The sequence below is a fragment of the Hippoglossus hippoglossus genome, chromosome 12, assembly GCF_009819705.1.
Source record: "Hippoglossus hippoglossus isolate fHipHip1 chromosome 12, fHipHip1.pri, whole genome shotgun sequence".
Taxonomy (NCBI): domain Eukaryota; kingdom Metazoa; phylum Chordata; class Actinopteri; order Pleuronectiformes; family Pleuronectidae; genus Hippoglossus; species Hippoglossus hippoglossus.
Window position 1 is genome coordinate 7,906,895 of NC_047162.1, and position 22,570 is coordinate 7,929,464.

The 22,570-nt window shown below is 43.0% G+C and overlaps 1 protein-coding gene across 2 annotated transcripts in view; it reads right to left on the reverse strand.

Moving 5' to 3' along the window:
* The window catches only part of itga1 (integrin, alpha 1), a 54,076-nt gene that overhangs the window by 5,210 nt on the left and 26,296 nt on the right, over positions 1-22,570 (reverse strand). For both annotated transcript variants that reach the window (XM_034602684.1, XM_034602685.1), the window contains exons 4-25: positions 21,962-22,050; positions 19,866-19,980; positions 18,220-18,347; positions 17,374-17,522; positions 16,455-16,605; positions 16,019-16,193; positions 15,280-15,353; positions 12,206-12,353; positions 10,575-10,720; positions 10,326-10,469; positions 9,952-10,203; positions 9,731-9,861; positions 8,245-8,420; positions 7,986-8,140; positions 4,825-4,935; positions 1,910-1,986; positions 1,585-1,711; positions 1,411-1,488; positions 1,224-1,300; positions 1,010-1,099; positions 300-402; positions 48-164 (exon numbers count right to left, since the gene is read on the reverse strand). In XM_034602684.1, the coding sequence (XP_034458575.1) occupies positions 48-164; positions 300-402; positions 1,010-1,099; positions 1,224-1,300; positions 1,411-1,488; positions 1,585-1,711; positions 1,910-1,986; positions 4,825-4,935; positions 7,986-8,140; positions 8,245-8,420; positions 9,731-9,861; positions 9,952-10,203; positions 10,326-10,469; positions 10,575-10,720; positions 12,206-12,353; positions 15,280-15,353; positions 16,019-16,193; positions 16,455-16,605; positions 17,374-17,522; positions 18,220-18,347; positions 19,866-19,980; positions 21,962-22,050 (2,813 nt within the window). The remainder of the gene's footprint in view (positions 1-47; positions 165-299; positions 403-1,009; positions 1,100-1,223; positions 1,301-1,410; positions 1,489-1,584; positions 1,712-1,909; positions 1,987-4,824; positions 4,936-7,985; positions 8,141-8,244; positions 8,421-9,730; positions 9,862-9,951; positions 10,204-10,325; positions 10,470-10,574; positions 10,721-12,205; positions 12,354-15,279; positions 15,354-16,018; positions 16,194-16,454; positions 16,606-17,373; positions 17,523-18,219; positions 18,348-19,865; positions 19,981-21,961; positions 22,051-22,570) is intronic.

The window sequence follows — 22,570 nt, forward strand, 5'->3', positions numbered from 1 at the left end:
TGTGTGTGTGTGTGTGTGTGTGTGTGTGTCTGTGTGTGCATGCATACCCCCAGGCTGGTGGTGACATGTGTGAGGTACAGTAAGTTGTTCTGCCGAGGAGACAGATGAGGGTACGTCACTGTCAGGTCGAGGGGCGGAGTCACCACATCACCTTCCTTCTCCATCTGAGAAGAGGTGAGACAGACATGTGACCTTGATGAATTGATACACTGCTCCACATCTGGAACCCCAAACACAGCACATCGGCGTGCAGCTGTTAACTCTGTACATCCAGAGAAGACATCACATGTGATCTTTACCGTGTAGCTTATGTTGACCTCCTCTCCAATCATCCTGGTGTCATTGAACACCGCGGCAAACTGTTCACCCTCTTTTACCACGATGTGTTTATCCACAAATCGCCTGGAAGAGACACATGTTCATCACATCATATTAGATTTATCGTTTTTTAGTCAGACCTTCAGACAAAATACACATCAAATGAGTTTTTCTTAAAGAGGTTTCTGTCATTTCAGGTCACACTGACTGTCTAAGTGTTTGCTTCTCTGGTTTTAACTACTTGTTTGATGCTATAGAAACAGAGTGAAATGTCATCATTCACAGATGAGAGTAACTCGCAATTGGTCGAGCCCGTGTATCGGTGATACCTAGATACTGTGGCTCCACCCCCTCAATTATTACTCCACAGACTCTAGCTCCAAATGTGCAAGATGGCGACATTCATAAAGGGGATATTTTGGCTTCATTTCTGGATAGTGGGAGGAAGTGGAGACACGTCGTCTATCTTTATAGTCTATTATTCCGATACTCTGAACTTTAAGGGTACGTAGCTCTAATAGTTTTATTAAACCTTCTTCTAAGTCGATATGGAAAACATAGCTTTTGCCTATTTACATGTCCAGCTGTTATGGAGTAACATTACATTAACACTACCAATATGAAATAATAACTAACATTGCAGCAGTGTGCATGATGAGTGAGGAGTGAAACTACAACTACAGCCACTCACACTGAGAATAGGAGTCCAGCTTCATACTTCACAGGGATGGTGATCAGCACCATGTTGTCACTCAGGGTAGAGGCCAGCTCTTCACTGTCACTGTGGGGGAAATAAAACCAATGAAAAAAACAGTCATTTTTGCACTAAACATTTAAGTGTTATAATAATTGAAGTGAAACGTCTTCAAACAGGAAACAAAACACACTTTAGCTGAGGCTCTCACCTCGTCGCTGTCACGTTGATCTGAATCACGTCCTGAATATGTTCGGGATTCGCCTCAAATTTCACTTTGAAATTTTCCTGCACATATTGGATCACACCGTAGGTTTGATTCTCAGTATTACAGATACATAGTAAATCTTATAATGTGCAGGTAACATGCAGACAAATGAACGTGTGCTGACACAAACCTCCACATTGCCCCCCAGGAACGGGTATCCAACAGCGCACTCCACTTTCGTATGGTTCAGATTGCATAACTGCTCCGGCTGAAGACACAAAGTAACACAATCAGCACAACACAGCCCCACTGACTGTACACACTTAAAAAATGACACAAGGACGAGAGCGCCGCGAAATCTCACCTCCACTTTCATATAGTTGATGTTGGGCGTGAAGCTGAGGGTGACTTTGGTGTTGTACGCGTTGTCTTTGCTGTTTCTGATTTTGATGTTCACTTCGAACTTGTCCGTCCTTGAACTGATCAGCATCCTGGAGAGGTACAGTGAAACCTGTCAGCACGCTCAGCTGTGATGCACATATTCCTCCACAAGGGGGCAGTCACGCATCACAGCTAATAAGGACTAACTACTGTGTTGTGACTGTGATCAAGATAAATTGAACGTGATAAAGTTACCGTGAGCGATACCTTTCAATGTACATTGCTACTATAACGCTTATCCCACTTACGTTTTTACACTGGGCTCTGCTTTGAGAGAGAGATCAGCAATGCACCTCAAATCGCTCCCACAGTCGACTAAAGGAATCTGGAAAGACAGAGACGGACGTTTTATTAGGAACACTCATGTACTTACATCCAACTTTGCTGCAATAAAATATAGTGAAGTTTGTAGTGTTTCATTTGGTAGTTCGTGGTGGTGTTTCTATTATTTTGACCAGCCCATTTATATCAGTGAGGGACGGCTACATTCCCACATCCCAGTGTGATTCGAATCCTCATAAATACAATGTGTCAAAGGCAAAAACCTGATTTCTTTCCACTTTCACTTATGAGCCTTTTTAATCAATCAATCAATCAATCAATCAATCAATCAATCAATCGACCAGAATCTATTTGTAAAGTTCTTTACAGAATAAAAGCAATAAAAGCAATACAAACACCCCCACACCCCTCCACCCATCCCCATCCACACTCAGAGCAAACCAATATTAACAGGAACTGAGGACACGCTGAAATCTAATAGAAAATAATTATATTTCTGTAAAACAGTCTAAGATGTATAAATATATAGACGGATAAATAAGTAAAATAAACAAAATTCAAGTGTTTATTTCTTTTTCAGAATAAACAGGATATTTGAGAATTCAGTTTTATGTAAAGTGATGAGTTCGTCATGATTTATAACAGATTATAAAGAGTGTACATGTAGAGATTCATTAGAACTATAAAGATGTCAGATATATTAACTCATTTCAGTAATTAACCAGTGTTATCAGGTTTTAGTTAAACTGTCAGCAGCCTATTAGCAGAGATTTATTTAGAGCAGCTTTTATTCAAATCAAACAGCACATTTTCTAACTTCACAGGAATCTACCTTGTAGACTGTTAATTAGCCAATAAAACATTGTAACCGCAGACAGAGCCACTTGTGTCATGTTCATTATGTTCATGAGGACCAGGGCTGCCGATGTTGACAGTTTGAGTTTGTCTTTGTCTTTATGCGTCCTGATGAAGTTCCTGCTTTTCTGATAACATCAAGCTTTTTTACAGTGACTAAGAAATCCCTGTGTGCAAACTCTACTTATCCACAAGGACGACCTTTGGGCAGCTTTCTGTACTTACACAATACAAGTTGTGTACACACACACACACACACACACACACACACACACACACACACACACACACACACACACACACACACACACACACACACACACACACACACACACACATCTTTGGCAGAGGTCCTGAGGGGATTAGCCAAGTGTGTTACTGGCAGATTGAATCAGACTGTATTGTGAATGAGACGGTCCGGGATTCCTCATTGATTAGACACAACCTATTGTTTCAGGCCAGTCTCGATGTATGGTGTAGAACCTTTCTCTGAATGTTTGTACTGCCTCGTTGGGACCTTCTGTCTCCATTGTGCAGTGAATAAAACTCATCAGCCACAAAATTGGACCTGAAGGGAAATTTCATTCTTCCTCGACAGTGAGACACAACAACTGGCCTCACACACGCCGCGGGCAGGATGTCGATGATTTGTTGGTTCTGTTTGTGTTTTTTAAGACTTTTCAGCGAGGGGAAGTAGTTTTAAGAGTTTTAGTTAAACTTTTGTTGTGGGGGGGGGAAACAAATGACAGTAAATCAGCATCTTAAAAAACAAGTCTTAACTCTGGAATAACAATGAAGCTATTTTCAGACATGAAATTTCACCTTTGACCAATGAGGAACACAGCAGGAGATTGTCTGAGTCAGACACATTCAAAACAACAGGAAAAGGTGGCATTTAGGTCGAGCACGCAGGACGTTAAGATTCTGCTGCGGAAGTATCACCAAAAGCTCTGGAATCGTCGTCGACATCTACGTGGACTCTTTTGCACGTGGAGGGGTTTCTATTCTACCAGTTTTCCTGCTGTATTCTCACAAAGTCTGACTCAGACAGTTTCCAGACAGAGCAATGGACTTCGACATTTGCGTTCTCACACACGGCCCCTCCGGAAAATTTTCTGGAAAGTGTCAGGACTTCAGTGCATGTCTGAAAGCAGCTTCTAGGCTCCAGAAGCTCCTCCAGAGAAACCAGAGGAGACATGAGAATCTAAACAGGCTGCTGTTGCTGTGTGTTTGTTTGTATCCCTGAGTAAAAAAAAAGGGTGCATTCAAATGACCCTAATTTCCTTTGCTTTCCCCCCCAGAGTGTGTGAGGGTCACAGTGATATTTTTTCCCATTCTCAGTGCGCTCCCACTGGACTGTTCAACATCAACAGTGTCTACTCTCCAGAGGAAGCACGGGGGAATCGACTGCAGCACAATCTCAAAAGAAAAACTACAGCTTCCTTTTGATGACTTCCCCTTTCTCTCTCACTCTGTGAGTGTGTGTGTGCGTGCATGCGTGTGTGTGCGTGTCCCCTCTCACCAACACTTCCTCGCAGCGTGACAGGTTCTGACCCCGAGGGAGTCAGGATGTGTTGCGGGCGTATAAACACATCACATATCCTCCTGTGTTTTAGACGTGACGGGAGCTGTTAGTGTTGCCACCGCTGTGTTCTTTCACACACCCAGGCTCAACGTTCCCCCCCCCCCCCCCTTATCTGGACACGTCACTCATTGCAACAATTATCTGGAAAACCTCGCGTTGGAGCAAATATGCATGTGGGAGTGTGGGAAGGTTACTCGGACTGGCGGTGTTGGGAAACGAGTGCAGACTGGAGGGATGGCAGTCAGCTGTTGCAGATGCTAATGTGCTGTAACAGCAGTGCGGTCGGAGCCAGGCGAGAACAGCCCACTTCTCTTGGATTATAAAGATGGAGACAGATGGAGGATGTTTGAGACGAGGTTCTAATCCTTCCTGTCATGTTACTAAAATCTTCTGCTTACTTTAATCTGGCGGTTGTAACAGGGCTCTTCTAAGTGGTCTTACTGTCTTATTGACGGATCTGGGCAGGCTCTCATCCAGGACGGGGCCCTTGTCTTCCTCAGCTAGTCCAAACTGCAAAGACACCATGAGCGGGTCACGGAAATCCAGCCGGGCCTGTTGAGGAGAAGAGACAGGTGGAGCGCAACAAGAGGGAGAGAAAAGACGAGGGAGGATGAGGAATAAATCAACGAATAAAAATCTACTTCTCATTTGAACTTTAGTGACCTGTTTGAATTCAAAATATACATCCCATAAGCCTGGCTGAAGTAGTTTGCCTTGTGATCCAGCAGAGGGCATTCTTGCTCTTGCCCTCTTGACCTATCAGTCAGTAACGTTACAATGTTTTGCTACGAAAATGCAAGACGCTAACAAACCGTAATGAAAGGAACAATCACGTCACAGCATTTGAGAAATGGCACGTGGACGTATTGTGTGTCCTATCCCGTAGACGGGGGTTGACACAAGGTACATTTAAACGAACTGCGTGTCATGTTTAATTTTTTTCAAACATGAATTTTGGAAAAACTGACAGCGCTAACAGTAAAATGTCTGGAACATTCAGGCGAGAGGTGGCACATCATGCAAGAGGCAGGACCAGACACCAGTGTCGGCCTCAATCGCCAAATATCACCCAAGAATATTCTTGTTTTTCCAAACTGACATATTCTACGTTTATGATATTTGTATTCTTCCAGTTTTGCATCCTTTGCTTGTTAGAAAATGTCATCAACACACCCCCTTGGACACTTTGAATTCTCCGGACATTGTCCTGCTGTATTCTCACACTCATATATATATATAGACATTTTACGGACATTTTACCAGGGGGGCTGGCAGGAAATGTTACATACAGGCCCTCTGGAACATTTCAGGAAACTGTCTAGATTTGAGTGCATATCTGAGAGCAGAAGGTTTAGGGTTAGGGTTACAGAGAGATGGGACTGTTTTTCGTTTGCAGGCATTTGGTCATAAATCAAAGAATTTTAGCCTGGGGCGGGATCACCAAAGTCATTATGATTCATCCTCTGTGCACCATGAACGCCTGCACTGAGTTATGTCACAATCTGTCCAGCAGTTGCCGAGATGTTCCAGCGCAGACCTGAGCGGTGAGTTGACCGTCAGAGGTTTTCCATCCCCTGGAGCGATGCCGCTCACGTGGCTACAGAGAGGTCGAAATCAAACAGGGTAACCGAAACAACCTGTGAGCGTGCACCGCCTTCTTCTTTTGAAACATGAAGACGACATTTGAAAGAGCTGCTTCACATTCCAGCGAGTACTGTACACGCACTGTAAGGCATAAGTATGGCTCTTTCTGAGCCTGTGCCAAATTTTTGAGTGAACCCAAAAGGACTCAGAGAAAGAGCAGGGCAACATGAGGCTGTATTTCCAGTCACTTAAGAACAGTCTGTGCCTGTTTCCTGAAACATGTAATAGTGATCATCTTGTATATAACCTGCTTTTAATAGCTGCCACTTGCAGAGGGCTTCACCGTGGCCGACAGGCAGCTGCTGTGGTGGTTATTGATTATTTTCCTCCATTTAGCCAGTGAATTTCATTAAGTTTCTATTCACACATGTTTGCCCACTATCTACATGCGCTGAACACAGTGCATCAATGCTTTTGCTCCAAGTGAGGAACTGAGGTCGTCTTTTATACAGACATGGACCAGGCAATGGAAGTTCTGAATGCAGCAGCTATGAGTGGATTTATTTTTAATCTGAGGTTTTCCTAACTGGTTTGGGGCAGGATGCAGTGTGGTGTGCACTTAACACAAACACACAGCACATGAAGTACGAACAACACTTTTGTTTAACGTGGATTCATTCATGATCCACGTGCTTCTGTCAAATCGGAGATCTGTTCTGGTTTGGATCTGCTCCACCAGGTGTGGTGCCGGTTGTGTCTGGTACAAGTTTTCTGACCCCTGATGGCCTGTGTGGGAAGTTTGTGCACAACTAGCAAACTAGAACAGAGCAGGTATTCATGCACACACACACACACACACACACACACACACACACACACACACACACACACACACACACACACACACACACACAACTGCAACAGCTGTTTCCACTGATTAGTTCCTCTGTCTCTCGCCTGCAGGCAGCTAATCAGAAAAATCCACTGCTGCAGTGAACGGCTGGAATGAGAGATTTCGTACACATGTTTCTAAATGTCACTGCTTAGGTTTACAGTCGGTGGTGGAGCGGTGACGTCTGAGGGTTTGAGCTGCGTTCAACCTCGGAGCCTATCGACTATCGTCTGACGACAAATTAGCCTCAGTGGGCAACTGCAAATTTTGGAGCTTCCAGTGTGAACAGCGGATATCAGGAACAAGACTCCCTCTTCCATTCGACGTCCGACTAGTTTCTTTCTTTCACACAAAAGAACGCAAACAGTGATACTTCTTGTAAGTGTTTATGGTCCAGACGAGATTTTGGCTCACTTCTATTAACAGCTATCTGCAAGTAAATAAAGCTGATGAATTTCGGTCAATGTGTTCTGCCCTCTCTTGCTCTCCAGACGAGTAGTTTACCTGCGGGCAACTAAAGCCTGCTCAAAGGAGGCTTTAGCCGGCCAAACGAGAAACCGTTTCTGGGCCCAAAATCTTGTCCCTCGCCGACACTTTCTGTATATTCACACGTAGAATCCGTTTCTAGAGATTAACGATCTGTGATGTGCTTGTTGGACCGCTTGTAGAAACTTCCCTTGACCTGGAAAGTCACTTTGTCACATCCTCCAGACACCTCATTCACTGTCCTTCTCTTTTTCACTTGTTCATTCTTTGCGTTCTCTCATTCTCTCCCCATCTCTCCACCCCTCCGTCCGTGCATGCCGATGATTTATCACTCGCAGCAGCACAGCTCTGCACTCGGCATGCTTTGATCAAGACAGGGTCTGTTTCATGTTATGACCAGAATCTTCCTACTCTGCATAAGACTCCTCACAGCTTTGTTCTCAAAACGTCGCTTACATCGCCAAAACAGGACAAGAATTCGACCTCTGTGAATGAACGTCACAAAAATCAAAGGAATCAAGCTGTTTTGAATACTGCGTCTTGTGGATCTGGGGCTAAAACATGTAGTTTTGGGGGTTGATTTAATTCAGATAAGAAACCATAAGTGATTCCACGTGTACGTAAAGATCAGAGTACTTGCCGACATCATGAAGGTCTCCTTGACGCACTTTCTCTCTCTGTCTTTGATGGAGAAGTTCCTGGAGATCCCACGATCGTTTTTTTTATCGTCCGGGTTACTAAACGACGCCCTGGCTTTGGCCCGCAGAGCATCCAGAGTGAGACTGTAGACGATCTCTGCACCGTACAACAGATAAGTAAACATGCAGTGATGAGAAGTGAGGAGGCAGATAAATATGTTTAGTGACAGTATTATCAACACAGGACGTTGTACGGCTCACCTGTGGCTGAGACGGAGCTATGCTTGTCGGATTTGACACTGTAGACGAAACACACCTCAGTCGAGACGCACACAGTTTTGCGTCCGCCGGCCTCACACTGGTACTGAGACTGCTGCAGGTTTATTTTGGCGGGGTCAAAAGTCATGTTGGCGCGGAGTTCGGCAACATCTCTGGACCTGGAGAAATGAAACAAGCAAAGCAACTTCTAGAAAACAGTGTACAAAAGTAGACTGAGTGCATTTACAAAACTACCGTGCATCAGTACAGTGTTCAGGTCCTTGCACTTTGCTTATTTCTAGTTTTTCAGCTACTTTATGCTTCAATTTCTTTATATCTATATCCACTAATTCCAGAAATTCAATCGTCTGTCTGACTATGACTCGTACCGTCTTCTCGGCTTCACACTTAGCATGTGTGTTGTGAACGGCCCAAAGAAGTGCAGTGTCGAATTTGTTGAGATTTGGACATGCAATATCTTAAATATTGAAGTGATACTGCACTTAAATGTGTTTTTTGAGCTGTGAACTGTTGTGGACTAGAACTATTCTAGGACTGTTCTTTGATGAACTATGTCAATGCAGGTTTTAAAATCAAATCTATTACCGAATGTATACAAAAATCTACATTCATGGGTCGAACCTGGCTCGTGACGCCACCCAGTGTTTGGGCGTGTCCACGACAACGGCAACTGACTCTCCAGTTCAGGGTTCTGCGTAGTTGAGTTGAGCAAAGAGAAAATCTATATACATTTGTACAGAATATATTTTGTTCTTTCCCGATTAACCATCTCAAAACCCTTCAGATTTATCTCGCCAATCTTGGGAGGGGGCCTGGACATCAGGTTGGGAAACACTGTACAAAAGTAAAAGCTATATACAGCAGTAAAATTAGCTCCACCTTCTAACAACATAGGCACTAAGCCATATGCCTGTGTGTGTGTGTGTGTGTGTGTGTGTGTGTGTGTGTGTGTGTGTGTGTGTGTGTGTTTCTTGTTCAGGACAGAACAAGGAACGGATGCACACTGAGTAATAAACTTGGCCTCAACTCTCTCTCTCCAACCAACCGTTGAGCCTCGGTCCAAGAGGAACTGCTGCCAAATCCTATTTAAACTCGAAGCCACTTGGGAGATGGAGTTTTCACACAGCCCAGTTGAGCCTCTGCCAGTAGAAACTGTGGGAGAAGGTCTGCCTGGGAAGTTAAATCATGGTGTGGGCTGATGTTTCAAAACTTTTGGTGGGTGGAAGTCTGTTTAGGCCGGTCTCCAACAGTGAACCAGGGGTTTTCTAACAGAGAGATCATTAGGAAGTTGTTGGTCTCTGTCCTACAAGCCCAGTGGGACACGCACAGCTGTCTAAACTCGAAGAAGACAATGCGAAGCAGACGTGTTGGGCGATGTCCCCGGGATATGAGCACCGCTGCTGGTAGCGATTGAAGTGGAATGTGTGGTTGAGTGAATGTTTATATCTGAGGATGGGCCACATCTCACCAAAACAGCGAAGCCCCTCCTAGACCTCCTATGGTGACATCAGTGATCCCATCTCCATTTAGATCCATGACTCCATGTATGGACTGACCGAAGAATTTCACCTTTTCACCGTCCCCACCTGCAGGGATCCGCTGAGGAGACACCACAGAACCGTTGAAAGTGTTTTAATCTACGTGAATAGTTACAAAATCTTCCAGAAGTGGCACAGAAATGGTTCTCACCTGCACAAACTTCTCCTTCAGTGACGTCTTATCTCCATGATAGATGTAGACGGCTCCTCTGTGGTCGTTCTCAAAAGGTGCACCGATCGCCACGTCGTTAAATCCGTCCAGGTTGAGATCGGACACGGCGGCGATGGCTGTGCCAAAGCGGGCGCCACACGGTTCGTTTTTATTAGTGCAGGTGGCGGTGTGGGCGGTGCAACAGGACTGATTGACAGGCTTTAAAGTGAACTCGTGCTTAAACTGGCCGTCCTGGTTAAAGAGCAAAGAAAACATACAGGAACACGAGGAGAGACGATCAGTGGGTGCATCCTCGCGACCTCAACAAGTTTCAACCAAAGACACGAGTGAACCTCATTTTCATTCTCCTGTACCTGGCTGGCTTTGTAAACGTAGACTTGACCCTGCTCGTCTCTTTCTGAACCCATGAACATCGGCGCGCCGATCAAGAGGAGATCTGTGTACGAGTCCCCATCCACATCCAAAGTCTGTAGGACGCTGCCGAAGTAGGAACCAATCTGAACAGAGGAGTCGTTTTTTCTTATCTTATCATCTTTAAATTGTATTAATACAGATTTAAGGAAGACGATGCGAGCCCAGACGACAAACTGAAATCCTCTCACCTGTTCTCCTTTTATTATCTGCGTGATGACGATCTGTTTCTTCTCATTGAGACGATAGATAACCACCCGGCCTGTGTGGTTGTACCGCGGTGCACCCGTGATGTACAACTCTCCATCAGGGGTGGATGCAGACTGAACATCGTAGCCTGCAGAGAACGCATACACAAGCACATATTGTGTTAATGCACACACAAACAGGCGTCATCAGGGACATGTCATTTGGTTATTTGTACCTAATGATGTCATGTGGAAAACACACTTGTTTGTCTTTGTGGGATATTTTTAGAGCCTGTTTTCTTCCGCCAGTTGTTTACATCCGACTGTGTCATTGAAGCTATAAAACTCAACTGGAGGCTGGCAGGAAATCACACGAGCCTGCGCGCACTCCCACTCACAGATCAGACAAGTGCACAACGGCTATGTATGCAAAGGCTGCAGTCGGACCATTAGGTATGAGCACATGCCAACAGCTGAGTTTACAGTACGCGAGCCTGGACCTACCAGTGCTGCTGCAATGACATGTTGATTAAATAAGTTGACATTAAGATGCTGCGGTTGCTCCACGGGCCATAAAAGGCAGCAGGACGGAGAGAGAAGAGCCTGTGCGTATTATTTCTGTGACACACAGCGGGAAGCATCTGCTGTCAGAGTTTGACAAATTACATATCTCAATCCTCCGCGCAAGAGAGAGTCCAAATTTATTCTGCAGCGGAAAAATGTCAGTTAATCTGGTGAAAGGTGCTTCTGTTGCTCTGTGCATTAACACACACACACACACACACACACACACACACACACACACACACACACACACACACACACACACACACACACACACACACAGCTCAGGTAGAGGTGTTGACCTTGACCTTTTACCACACAAATCTAATCACTACATCTATGCGAATGGTTATGCCAAATTTGAAATGATTTTCTCACAGTGACCTTTGACCACCAAAATCCAATCAGTTCATCCTTGAGTCCAACTGAACGTTTGTACCAAATTTGAAGAAACTATCTCAAAGCGTTCTTGAGATATTGTGTTCACAAGTGTGGGACGGACTGACAACCCAATGACATTATCAAAAGTGCTCCACACTGTGTGTTCTCTGTTTCCAGTGTCCAGTGATTTTTCCTCACTTAGTCCAAACCCTTAACGATACTTTGCATTAACATTAAATATTAATAACTAGAGACACACCCCTGACTCTGTTAGAAACCTTCTTTTAACGTCCGTCAATAATTCACAGAACAGTAGTTACATGTGTTAGTCATGTTTTCACGTCTGTGCCGGATGCTAAGTGCTGACCTTTCAATCACATGACCTGAGCTTTTTTTTTTTTACTTGTCGCATTGTAACTTTTGAGGCAGATTATCTTAAGGTAAGTCATCGATTTTTCACTGATTTCTTTAAAGGAATGATTGTGCAAAATGAAAATAATAATAATAATATATAGTAACTATGTATAACAGATAAAAATGATAATAAATACAGACCTGGATCATTAGATAGTGTAATATAATGTCTTCATATGTAATCAATTAACTTTGACGATTTTGTCTTCGTTAAGATTGTGTAACAGCTTCAGAATGTGTTTTCGAGGCCTTTGAGATATGATCGGTCGACTCACCGAGGTACCCGGCCAGGCCTTCATATCCGGCCTCCGTCTTTGGGTCGTAAAACTGTGTCTTCCCTGGAATGATAGTTTCTCCGGCGGTGTGCATCACCACCGTCCCGTTCCAGTCGTACGCTCCCACTGCTCCCAGTAACACACCTTCCTACAGGACACAATAGAGCATTTTTCATTATTTGAAATGATACTGATGTTTGATTTACCAAAAGATTGGTTCCTTAATTGGAAAAATAATGGACATATACAGTTTGTTACATGATGTAAATTCAGACAATAGTAATTAAATAGTAATACATATATCAGAATAAGACAAATCAGTATAATTTAATGTGACTAAAGTTACCACCTCCCAGATGTATTCCTCTGCCAATATACTCATCAAGTTGTCACCAGTGGACTACTTGTTTATTATTACCAGGAGGAATGGTCCCGATGGTCCCTTAATTTTGGTTAAAAGAAGATGGCATCCCCCATCACCTCCCTACACATTTCCTACTGGTTATGACTCTATTGACAGGATAAGATATTCTAGTGTTTAACCTCCAGATACAGAGATTTTTTTTCTTTTTGACATTTCTGTATGTGACAGCAACAGAAGAGATTGACAGGACGGGCAGGGCAGAGTTCCTGAAAGTTCCTGGGCTGGATATGAACCCAGTGAACTGCTGTAACGCCTCAGCCTTGTGTTAAACTATTCTCACAGAGGAGAAGAGAGGACTGATAGAGAGCTTCGTCACATGGTGCAGCAACAATCCCCTGAAGCTCAACATTAGCAAAACCAACAAGCTGGTGGTGGAGTACCAGAGGAACAGGAGGCCCCCCTGTCCTGTTTGTCATCCAGAGAGAGGAAGTGAAGAAGGCAGACTATAAGTCTAATTAATTAAAAACAGGAGCTAAATGTGGTTTGGAATCTATTCATTAATTAGATTGATATATACAATTACATTTTTTTTATATATTGACCATTAATGGGATTTTTTTCCTAATCAGAGTCAATGGTCTATAGATCGAGGATGAACTATTACCTCGACACATTGAGGTACATTTTGGATTTGGGATATAAAGGATATATAAAATACAGTTGACTTTAAACTTTGAAGTTGTTAAGCATTGTTGTTATTGTTCTGGCGCATGTCCACTGTACTAGTGTGTAACTTCATTGTTTGTCAGAATTTTTGTTCGGGTTTCACAGCTCAGGAGGAAAAACGTCCTAGGCGTCTAGTGATCAGAAGGTTCCTGGTTTGATCTCCATCTCCTCCAGAAAGTTTTGAAGTGTCCTTGAACTGAACCTCTGTCCTGCTCCTGATGTCATTAATATGTGAATGTATTTATGATCGACTCATACACAGTAAAGTGCTTCGAGCTGTTAACAGCATAAAATATACATATGAATGGAGTCCATTCACTGTGCTTGGCAATCAAAGCAGATTCTGCTAACTATTCTTAAACATGGATGCTTCACACACATCTTCAACCCAGCAGCATAGAAGATCAGTGAGGCTGTGATTCAGGAGTCAGGATGGGTCGTACACTAGCCAGTAAGTCAGTAGTTCGATTCCCGGCTTCTCCAGTCCGCTTTGGGCAAGACACTCAAATTCAAAATTGCCTCTGACGGCTGTGAATGATGTGTGATAGAAGAGCTGTGTATAGTAGCGTTGTGAGAGAGCGTTAAATGTGACTATACTGAAAATAGCTTTGAATGGTCAATAACCATCTGCACATGCAGTTTCCAGGCTGGCGCCATAGATGAGAGTCAAAAGTTGAGTTTGGGAAATATGGTCACAATCTCCCCCTCCTGTTCCTGAGTTATGTCCAGAAAAGTGCTTTAGCTGAACATTATGAGGTCACAGTTAAGTTGACCTTTGACCTTTTGGACATAATGTCATCACTTCATTGCCCATTATACATTTGGGTGTCATAATGAATTCTTGAGTTATGGACAAAAGCATGTTTAGTGAGGTCACTGTGACCGATAATCAATCATTATCATGGGGGGGGGGGGGGGGGGCCGGAGACAATCCCAGCCCATCTTGGGGCCAACTTAAAGAGACAAACACCCATTCAACAGTCTCCATTCAACCAAACCCCAATCTATGCGTCTTTAGATTGTGGGAGGAGGCCGGAGTACCCGGAGATAATCAACACAGACACCGGGAGAAACCCACACAGAAAGACCTGAATCAGGATTCAAACCAGGAACCTATTTGAGGTGACGGTGCTAACCACTGTACCACCATTCCGCACGACATTTACCTTACACAGAGAAAGTCAAATCAGTTTATCCTCGAGTCCAACAAAAATGTCATGTCACATCTAAAGAAACGGGACAGACATGAGAACGGACAACACAAAATCAGGATTCCCCTGGCCAGGGCTGTCCTCATAACAACATCCATCAATCACAGGAAACAGAGTTATGTGAAAGGAAGAGGAGGGGTCACACAGGACATAACACGGACGGTTAGTCAAACTGCATCAGTTGAATGAGCCCCTGCAGGCGCAGAGACGACGTATGCGTCGATCGAGGAGGTGATAAACATGAGTCAGGAGCAGGAAGAGAGGCATAAGAGAGGCAGCCTGTTTGTCCTTAAATAGACATGGGAAATACCGAATGAATGAATTCAAGAGACAGTGTAAAGTGGGTAAAGCATGCATGTTGTCTCACTTGCTGCTCTTGCCTCGTGTTTGACTTTTTTATCTCCTCCTGTCTTTATTTGTGTCTCCCACACTCATGCAGACAAAAAACAGCAGCTGTCTGCAGCCGAGAGGACAGAGAGGAGTCTGTGTGTGCGAAGTCCACTGACTGAGGTGAATCACCAACGGGCTGACGATGCACCACAGATAAGACCGGCGAATTGTGTCTGGATGAGTTCATTAGTTGAGCAAACACCCATCGTGCCAGATCGTGAATAGTTCCTTTTAAAAATAAACGCCCACACTCATGTAAACTCCCCCGTGTCCTAAAGGTATGATACACTCTTCGGTCATTTAGTCTGGTTCACTGGTTTTACATCACAAATGTGGTGATTGCGTAGTCATCTGACATACATAATAAATGTATTTAGACTTACTTTTGAAGTATGTGCACTAAATCCAGTCTGGGACATCTCCATCTCAAAGGAGGAGGTGAAATTGCTGGTGGTGGCTGAGGAAGGAAAGGGTTTATTTGAACCACATAGAAAATGACATGATGAAAAGGTCTCGGTTTAACTGTCTCATTACTGATTTAGTTTTGATTAAGTGAGTATTAAAATAGTTTTCACTTTAAAGAAATAGTGCAACATTGTGGGAAATACACTTCTCCATGAGCCTTCAGCTTGATGAAAAGATTGATAAAGCCCTTTCATTTCTGTACAGTAACTACGGTGCTAAAGATAAAAGCACATTGACCCTTTAAAAATACGCGAATACAATAGCTGAATTGACAACAAGCCAACGTCAGGTATAGGTAGACACAGCCCACGTGAGTGATGGTGACAATTCAATTACAATGTGAAACCAAAAAACAAAGATATGAACTTTGGTTCAGACCATGGATCAAACTTTCAGGTGTGAAAACGCCCTGAGCTTCTGTCTGCCAAAACTTCGACAGTCCATAGATTGAATTCTGTACAAAATCAGACTTGGTTCTAAGGGGAGTTTTGTCCTGCAACTACTTCTTGGCAAACTAAAGTCGTAAGACCTTAGTGAATATGTGAATAATCGGATTTCCCAAAATGTTGAACTAATAAAAAGTTGACAGTTGTATGAGGACTAAGGTAGGTGTTTGTTTTGAATGGTTAAAACTGTTCTGTGTGTGTTTTCTGTCACCTTCCAAGGCAAAGATCTTGCTTCCCAGGGCGTCCACGATGGTCAACAACGCCACCTCATCAGACACGTTGAAGAAGTGGTCTCGTGACGGCTGACTGGAGATGGACTCGATCTCCTTGATGAACTTCTGCACTTCTTCTGCACTTTTGTTCTGACGATTGTAGTCTCCCAAAACCTGGAAACACAATAAACGTATCTTAACAACATCAGCGCCTCAAGGTTTGCCTGCGACCAGAAGATTTAAATGGCCCAACAATTTTCTCATTACACCTTCCCTTGATTTAACTTTAATGGTGTTGCTTAATACATCTGTTGCAAGGAGGAGTCACTTGTCAAAGAGATGTATTTGTCTAAATATTCAATTTTGTTAATTTACTGGCTTGTTGACAGAAACGATAAAGTGTTTTAACTTTATATCGCTATGGTTTGTACTCACAGCGATGCCAAACCTCTCGATGCCGTCATCCTCACAGTCTCCCATGACCTTGTCTAGATTAAAGGAGTCATGTGATTCCCCGTCAGTGACGATCACCATGACTTTCTTCACGCCAGGTCGTGCTCCGCGCTCTGGCATGAAGGCCTCTTTCCTGAGTGATAGAAATTTTAAAAATTTAGACGATAGACCTTCGATATACACCCAGGTGCATCATCCTCTTTGTATGAAGGCATCTGTCCCTATCCACACACACAGCCATGTGATAAACCACATGTTGAAGCCTGAGTCAGAGATGCCCATGGTTTTATTACACTTGCTTGCAAGATGCAAGTTACATCTGTACTGGTTTAAGCTTATTCGTGGCCAACATGTTGTCTTATGAAACCAGTCCAACACTTTTAATAGACAAGTTAGTTGATTTAACATTGCATTCGCATAATGCTGTTGGTCTCACAATGGAAAGTTACAAAGAACTGTCAAAATCAATATAGCATTGGCAGAAATTGTATCTTTTACCTCCGCCAATCAGATTTGTTGGTTGGTTGGTTTGATGGAGGATGGGACACTGGCCAAGAGAGAACCCACCAAATGTTGGTGTGGATAAAAGGGCGGATTCTGGATTGTTTTTATCACAGTCTTTAACATTTGGAGCAGTTTGATTGAATTTAAGGGGACTGTTGGGCCTAGGTGAAGGTCTAGTTATTCCATGCGTTCTTCTTCCTTGGCAAAATCTAGAGCCTACATTATCCACAATGCAACTTGACTGAGATTTGTGTGTGTTAGGCTAGTAGCACCTAATGACACCTTGGGCCCCTAACTTCAGTCAGAGGTGTGATGGGCTCACTCCCTTCTAAAGCCACACCCTCAGATTTCTTTACATTTTCAATGCAAATGAGCATTACAGGTAAATGTTGAGTACCTGGCGGAATCGATGCCGAGGAAGGTCATGGTCTTGAAGCCGGTCTGCTGAGGAAGTTCCTTGACAAATTCCAGCAGATCAGCTGTGTTTTCAAACTGGCTCAGGTTGACACGGTGAGTCACAGTCTCCCCGTAGGACACTATTCCCACCTTCGAAAACACACAAACAAACACGCACATTGTTTATTGTAAATTTGATCCTATTTCAAATTCATGGGTTTCTGTCTCTCTAATTCTGTCCTCTCGGCTGTCCCCTCCCAGACTGTCTGCTGAGGATGTGGTCGGGTCTGGTGGGATTTATATGACACAAGTTGCTTTATGCAGCAGGCAGAGGACTTCAGCAGCCATGGAAGATGTGACTTACAACCACTTGGCTGCACAGAGAGAAGAGTTTCCAGTGTTCCCCTCTGGAAAACTCCGCTAGCTTCAGGCCAGATCACTGAAATCATAATAAAGACTAACCGCCTATTTGCAGAACGATGTAAGACAAGTGGACAGAAATAAACTCAAGGTTTAACTGAGTAAGACAGAGGCTAAAATGACTTGAAAGACCATTAAGTTTTCAGTCCCTGAGGCCTGCATCATGAAGGACATCCCACAGTTATTCTTACTGCTGGCAACATCTGGGAAATTCAATAGCGGAGGGACTTTCACTAAAATATAATACGAAAAATTGAGTTGGTATTAAATAATAGATTCCTTCATTCATCCTTTATGTCAGTATAATGTTATAAAACTAATCCAATTATTCATGTATCAACGTTTGATTCCACAACACAAGGTTTAATAATGTATCCCCCATGTTTAAGACAATAGGAATTGATTTTTTTTCATTCATGGAACTGACCTGTGAGAGTTTAGGTCCGATCTGAATGTTTTCGATTAAGCGCTGCAGGAAATCGATGATGCCGGTCCAGGGGTAGATGCTGTTAGAGCCGTCCAGAACCAACACGATGTCCAGCTCCTTCCCACACTCTGGAACAAAGACATATAATACAATATATATATACAAATATATATACTTCATTAAAGGGTGACTTTGATTTTTGGTTTCTCTGTATGAAATTACAGGCATACTGAAAGGTGAGACTGGCCTTCCGTTATGCACACATAAGGTTTATATAATGTATGTTTTCCAAAGGTGGATGCTAATCTCACTAAATGATTAAAAACACATATTTAATTCCTCAGAAATAGATTAGATTATTTCCTCTTCCTGTTTACTTGTGAAATTAGTGTTTCCTCTGCCCTCAGCAGACACACTACAGCTTCAAATCAAAATTTAATAATGTAGAGCAGTGGTTTCCAACTTGGGGGGTCTGAAGTTATCTATGTATGTGTATGCGATTACATATAGTTTTCCTTACAGCGTTGCTTTGTATTCTTGTGAATTACTGGATCCTTTTAGGCCTTTTGGAAATTATTCAAGCAAAACAAGGAGACAATTCGTTGTTTTAAGAGATGACAAGCCGATTGTACAAAATAAAACTGAAGTTCCATTTCTCTACCAGCGATCCCATATACTTCTAATTAGGAGCCAAATATAGGCTATTTTCTTCTCATTAACCATATGTGAAACCTTTAGTTCTAATTGAGATCAAGAGGTCTTTTGCAAGAGAGGCCTATGTACAGCAGAGAGGACGGAAAAAACAAACACAGCCAGACAGAACAAATACACAGAGAGCGTCAGAGTTAATCACAGACATCACTAAATAAATTTCAAGTTTAAGATTGTCCAGTGGGATGAGACATTCAAAATCCTAATGTAATTCATTTAATTGATGAGGTTCAAAGTGTCAAGTCATCCCAAGTTCAGTATTACCCACGTGGTGAGTAGAGTCCAACAGTCCCGGAGATCTGGTCTGATGAACAGTGGTTTTAATTTGATTTTTAAAAGTCATGCAGAGAACTAATAAGACCTCAGTGACATTTCACTTGGCGCAAGAAGGCAAAAACAAAATCTCACTCTCTAAAGAGCCTCTTCTCAGCCCTCAGTTCGTCACTTTACTTTAATTCAGGATAAAATCAGTTTATCATAAAACATCCCAGACTTGACATTTTAATGGGTTCTTACAACAACTATATAATCAGAATGTGTATATGCGTTTTTTTTTTTTTTTTTGAAGGAATGCAAGAGAAAGTGATACTGAAAGAAAAACAGAAAGAAAGAATGGCTGTTTACTGTAATTCTTTCTGCGTTGTTTCCTTCCCGGGAAACAGAGCCCAGGCCCATAAACTGTCTCCTAACTTGGGCATACAACGCAGCAGGGAGGCTGGGCGAGCGAGGGACGGGGGTCGCAGACGAGTTTACATTAAGAAGAATGCCCTAATCTCCCACTTCACTTAAGGAGGGTGAGTTTGATGTCAGGGTCTTGGGCGGTACTACTGCCTAGAGCAGATTATAATCTCTTATCCCTATGACGGGCAATTTGTGCAGATGCCGTCACGTCCTAAGCGGATATCTGCTGTGTCTTACGCTGCCTGGTGACGTACCTTGCACGGTCGGTGCCACAGAGTTGAGGATCTGGAAGGAAGAGCTGACATTCGCACAAACTCCCGAGATGTACTGCTGCTGCCCGCACATGTAGCCATACTGAGGACCACACGCCTGTGGAGACAGAAGACACACACATACACACACACTGAGACTCATTCTGTGACTGGTTAGGTTTCCACCAGTATGAGGTCATGAGTGAGAAGCGTTGCATGGCTACTGAAGACAGAAACCCAGAGGAAAGAACTACTCAAACTGAGGATAACATGGAGACTATTAAAAACCACCAGAGATACCTCAGACTTAACTTCTCTAAATAGAAAAGGGGAACAGAGAGAGTGAGCCTGTAAGGGAGCAGAGCTTCAAAATTACAGACAATAACTGGAAAATGAATCTTTAAGCCTCATTTCCTCACATTTCCCTGCACGCTCCACAAACTCAATGCTTCCCTGACATTACAAAGGGTATTGTACAAGAACAGCCATGAATCAAGGTATTGGACAAATCAAAATGTTGACCTTATGATAGGGTTACATGAAAATTCAGGGGATTTGGACCCAACCTCTGGTTATCATGAATGTCCATAACCATGTTTTTAGATATTTCACTAAAAAACACAAAATGTGACCATCATGGAGGCCTTAGGCTACATCCTTACTACCAAGTTTTCATTTTAAAACAGAGTTTTTGAAAAGTAAGACAACAGATGTGTTTTCTTGGACTGAAAACAAGGTGGAAAGTAAGTGTTGAGTTGTGAGAAGAACCAATCAGTAAGCAACCGTGGTTGATTGTTTCCAAACGTATCAGTTTTAGTCATAGACTGTATATAAAGATGGTCAACGCATCTCCACTTCCTCTCACTATCCAGAAATTAAGCCATTGAACGCTGCCATCTTGCACATTTGGAGCAAGAGTCTGCACCATTGAGGGATGCAGCTGCAGTTATGAGGTCCCATCGATACACGTGTTCGACCAATCGTGAGTCAGTCTCAGGTGTCAATCATGACGTTTCACTCTTGAACACTTGAACATACATCAATGCGATTTTGGGAAGCTGTCATGTCGTCCATCTTTATATACAGTCTATAGTTTCTGCCCTTCCATGCAGCCCTGGAATTTTCAAATTAAAGGCACAGCAGTGTTTCCACATCCTCAGTTTTAGACCTTCGAAAACTCCATAGCGTGGGTAGCAGCCACAGTCATAGCAACAGTAATGTGTTTTAAAGTTAAAACATAGTAATGCGGACATCGCCTTGGATGAAAAGTAAGTAGATCACCAAAAGCCATTAGCATTCCTCCACTGGGGACCATGAATGTCTGCACATAATTTAATGTCAATCCATTCGGTAAATATTTAGCTAATTCAGTCTGGACCAAAGAGATTTGTATCCCCAGATCGCCATCTTAACATAGAAAGTAAATCTACAAACTTCCAACACATACATAGCCTGTATGGCAATCAAATAATGTCAACATGTCTTGTTAGAAAAACATTTTATTCATTATTCACTCAGTCTGATGCGTCTCTGGGCTGAAATCAGAATCATCATATGTTTTGTATTAACTCTGGAAGGTATATGCCTGTATAAACACAGGCATATAGTGATGAAGAGTTGCATTAACACCAACGTTGATCACATTAGGTGTTAGGGCTTCAGTTACATTGCGGCTGTGCAGAATCGGCCCCCACAGTCTAACGTTATATTTTCTTCCTCCCAATAGGTTGCAAAAATATGTATTTATTGGCCTCGTGGGCCTTGTTTCTATAATGTTGACACCGTGTTAATCTCATAATCATGTACTAATAAAGCTCTACTGAAATTTATAACCGTGAAACATTATGGGGCCTCGCCATCGCCTACATAGATTTCTGCATTTATACACTTGATTTACAGTATCCTGTTACATTCCCAGGACATGAACCCTCACTGGGGGACATGGACTGTTTCCATGCGGCCCAAAGGCCAAGAGAACGTACACTCGCTGCCCCATTTCTTGCAGAAAATATGCAAAGTTCAGTGATGCTTTTAAGTTTGCTATGGAAAATATACTGCAGAGCGCTTTCATATACTATAAAGAGCAACTTCCTCCTTACCAGAAATCCTCCGTTGGGATTGGTCACGAGTGTGGTTCCCATGGTCATGTTCTCCTTGACTTCACGTAAGTTGGGGACTGTTGTGTTTTCTAGGAGAAATATGGATGAATAAACAGAGTGAGACAAACAGGGAGCAGCACCAACAGCTGGGTGAATTCCTCTTCTCTGTTTTCCCACAGGAAGAGAGGAGCTCAGTTCTCTGTTCTTACTTTCAGTCATGTAAAAACCACTGACATGTGGGTAAATACAGTTTGTTATACTGTCCCTCATCGAGTACAATACTAAGTGTTTAGCTGATAAATCTCCCATTTGTGGCAAAGAGGACAAACAGAGGAATTGAATCATTAAGTAATCACAACATGTGGCTAAAATTAACATGTTATGTCAAACTATTGCTTCAGCCTGGGAATGCCTTGGATCTGACTGGCTTTTTTCTTTTTCCTGTGGGATCCACATATTCTCGCACTCAGTTGCCTGCTCAAATGTTGAATCGAGCTCTTTAGCAATCCCCATGGGTGCGTTTTGATGAATACCCATTTCTGAGTTCCGTTAGCAGCCAGTTATGACTTCAGTATGTGCTCTTCTTGAGACACACAAAGCAACAGAGCT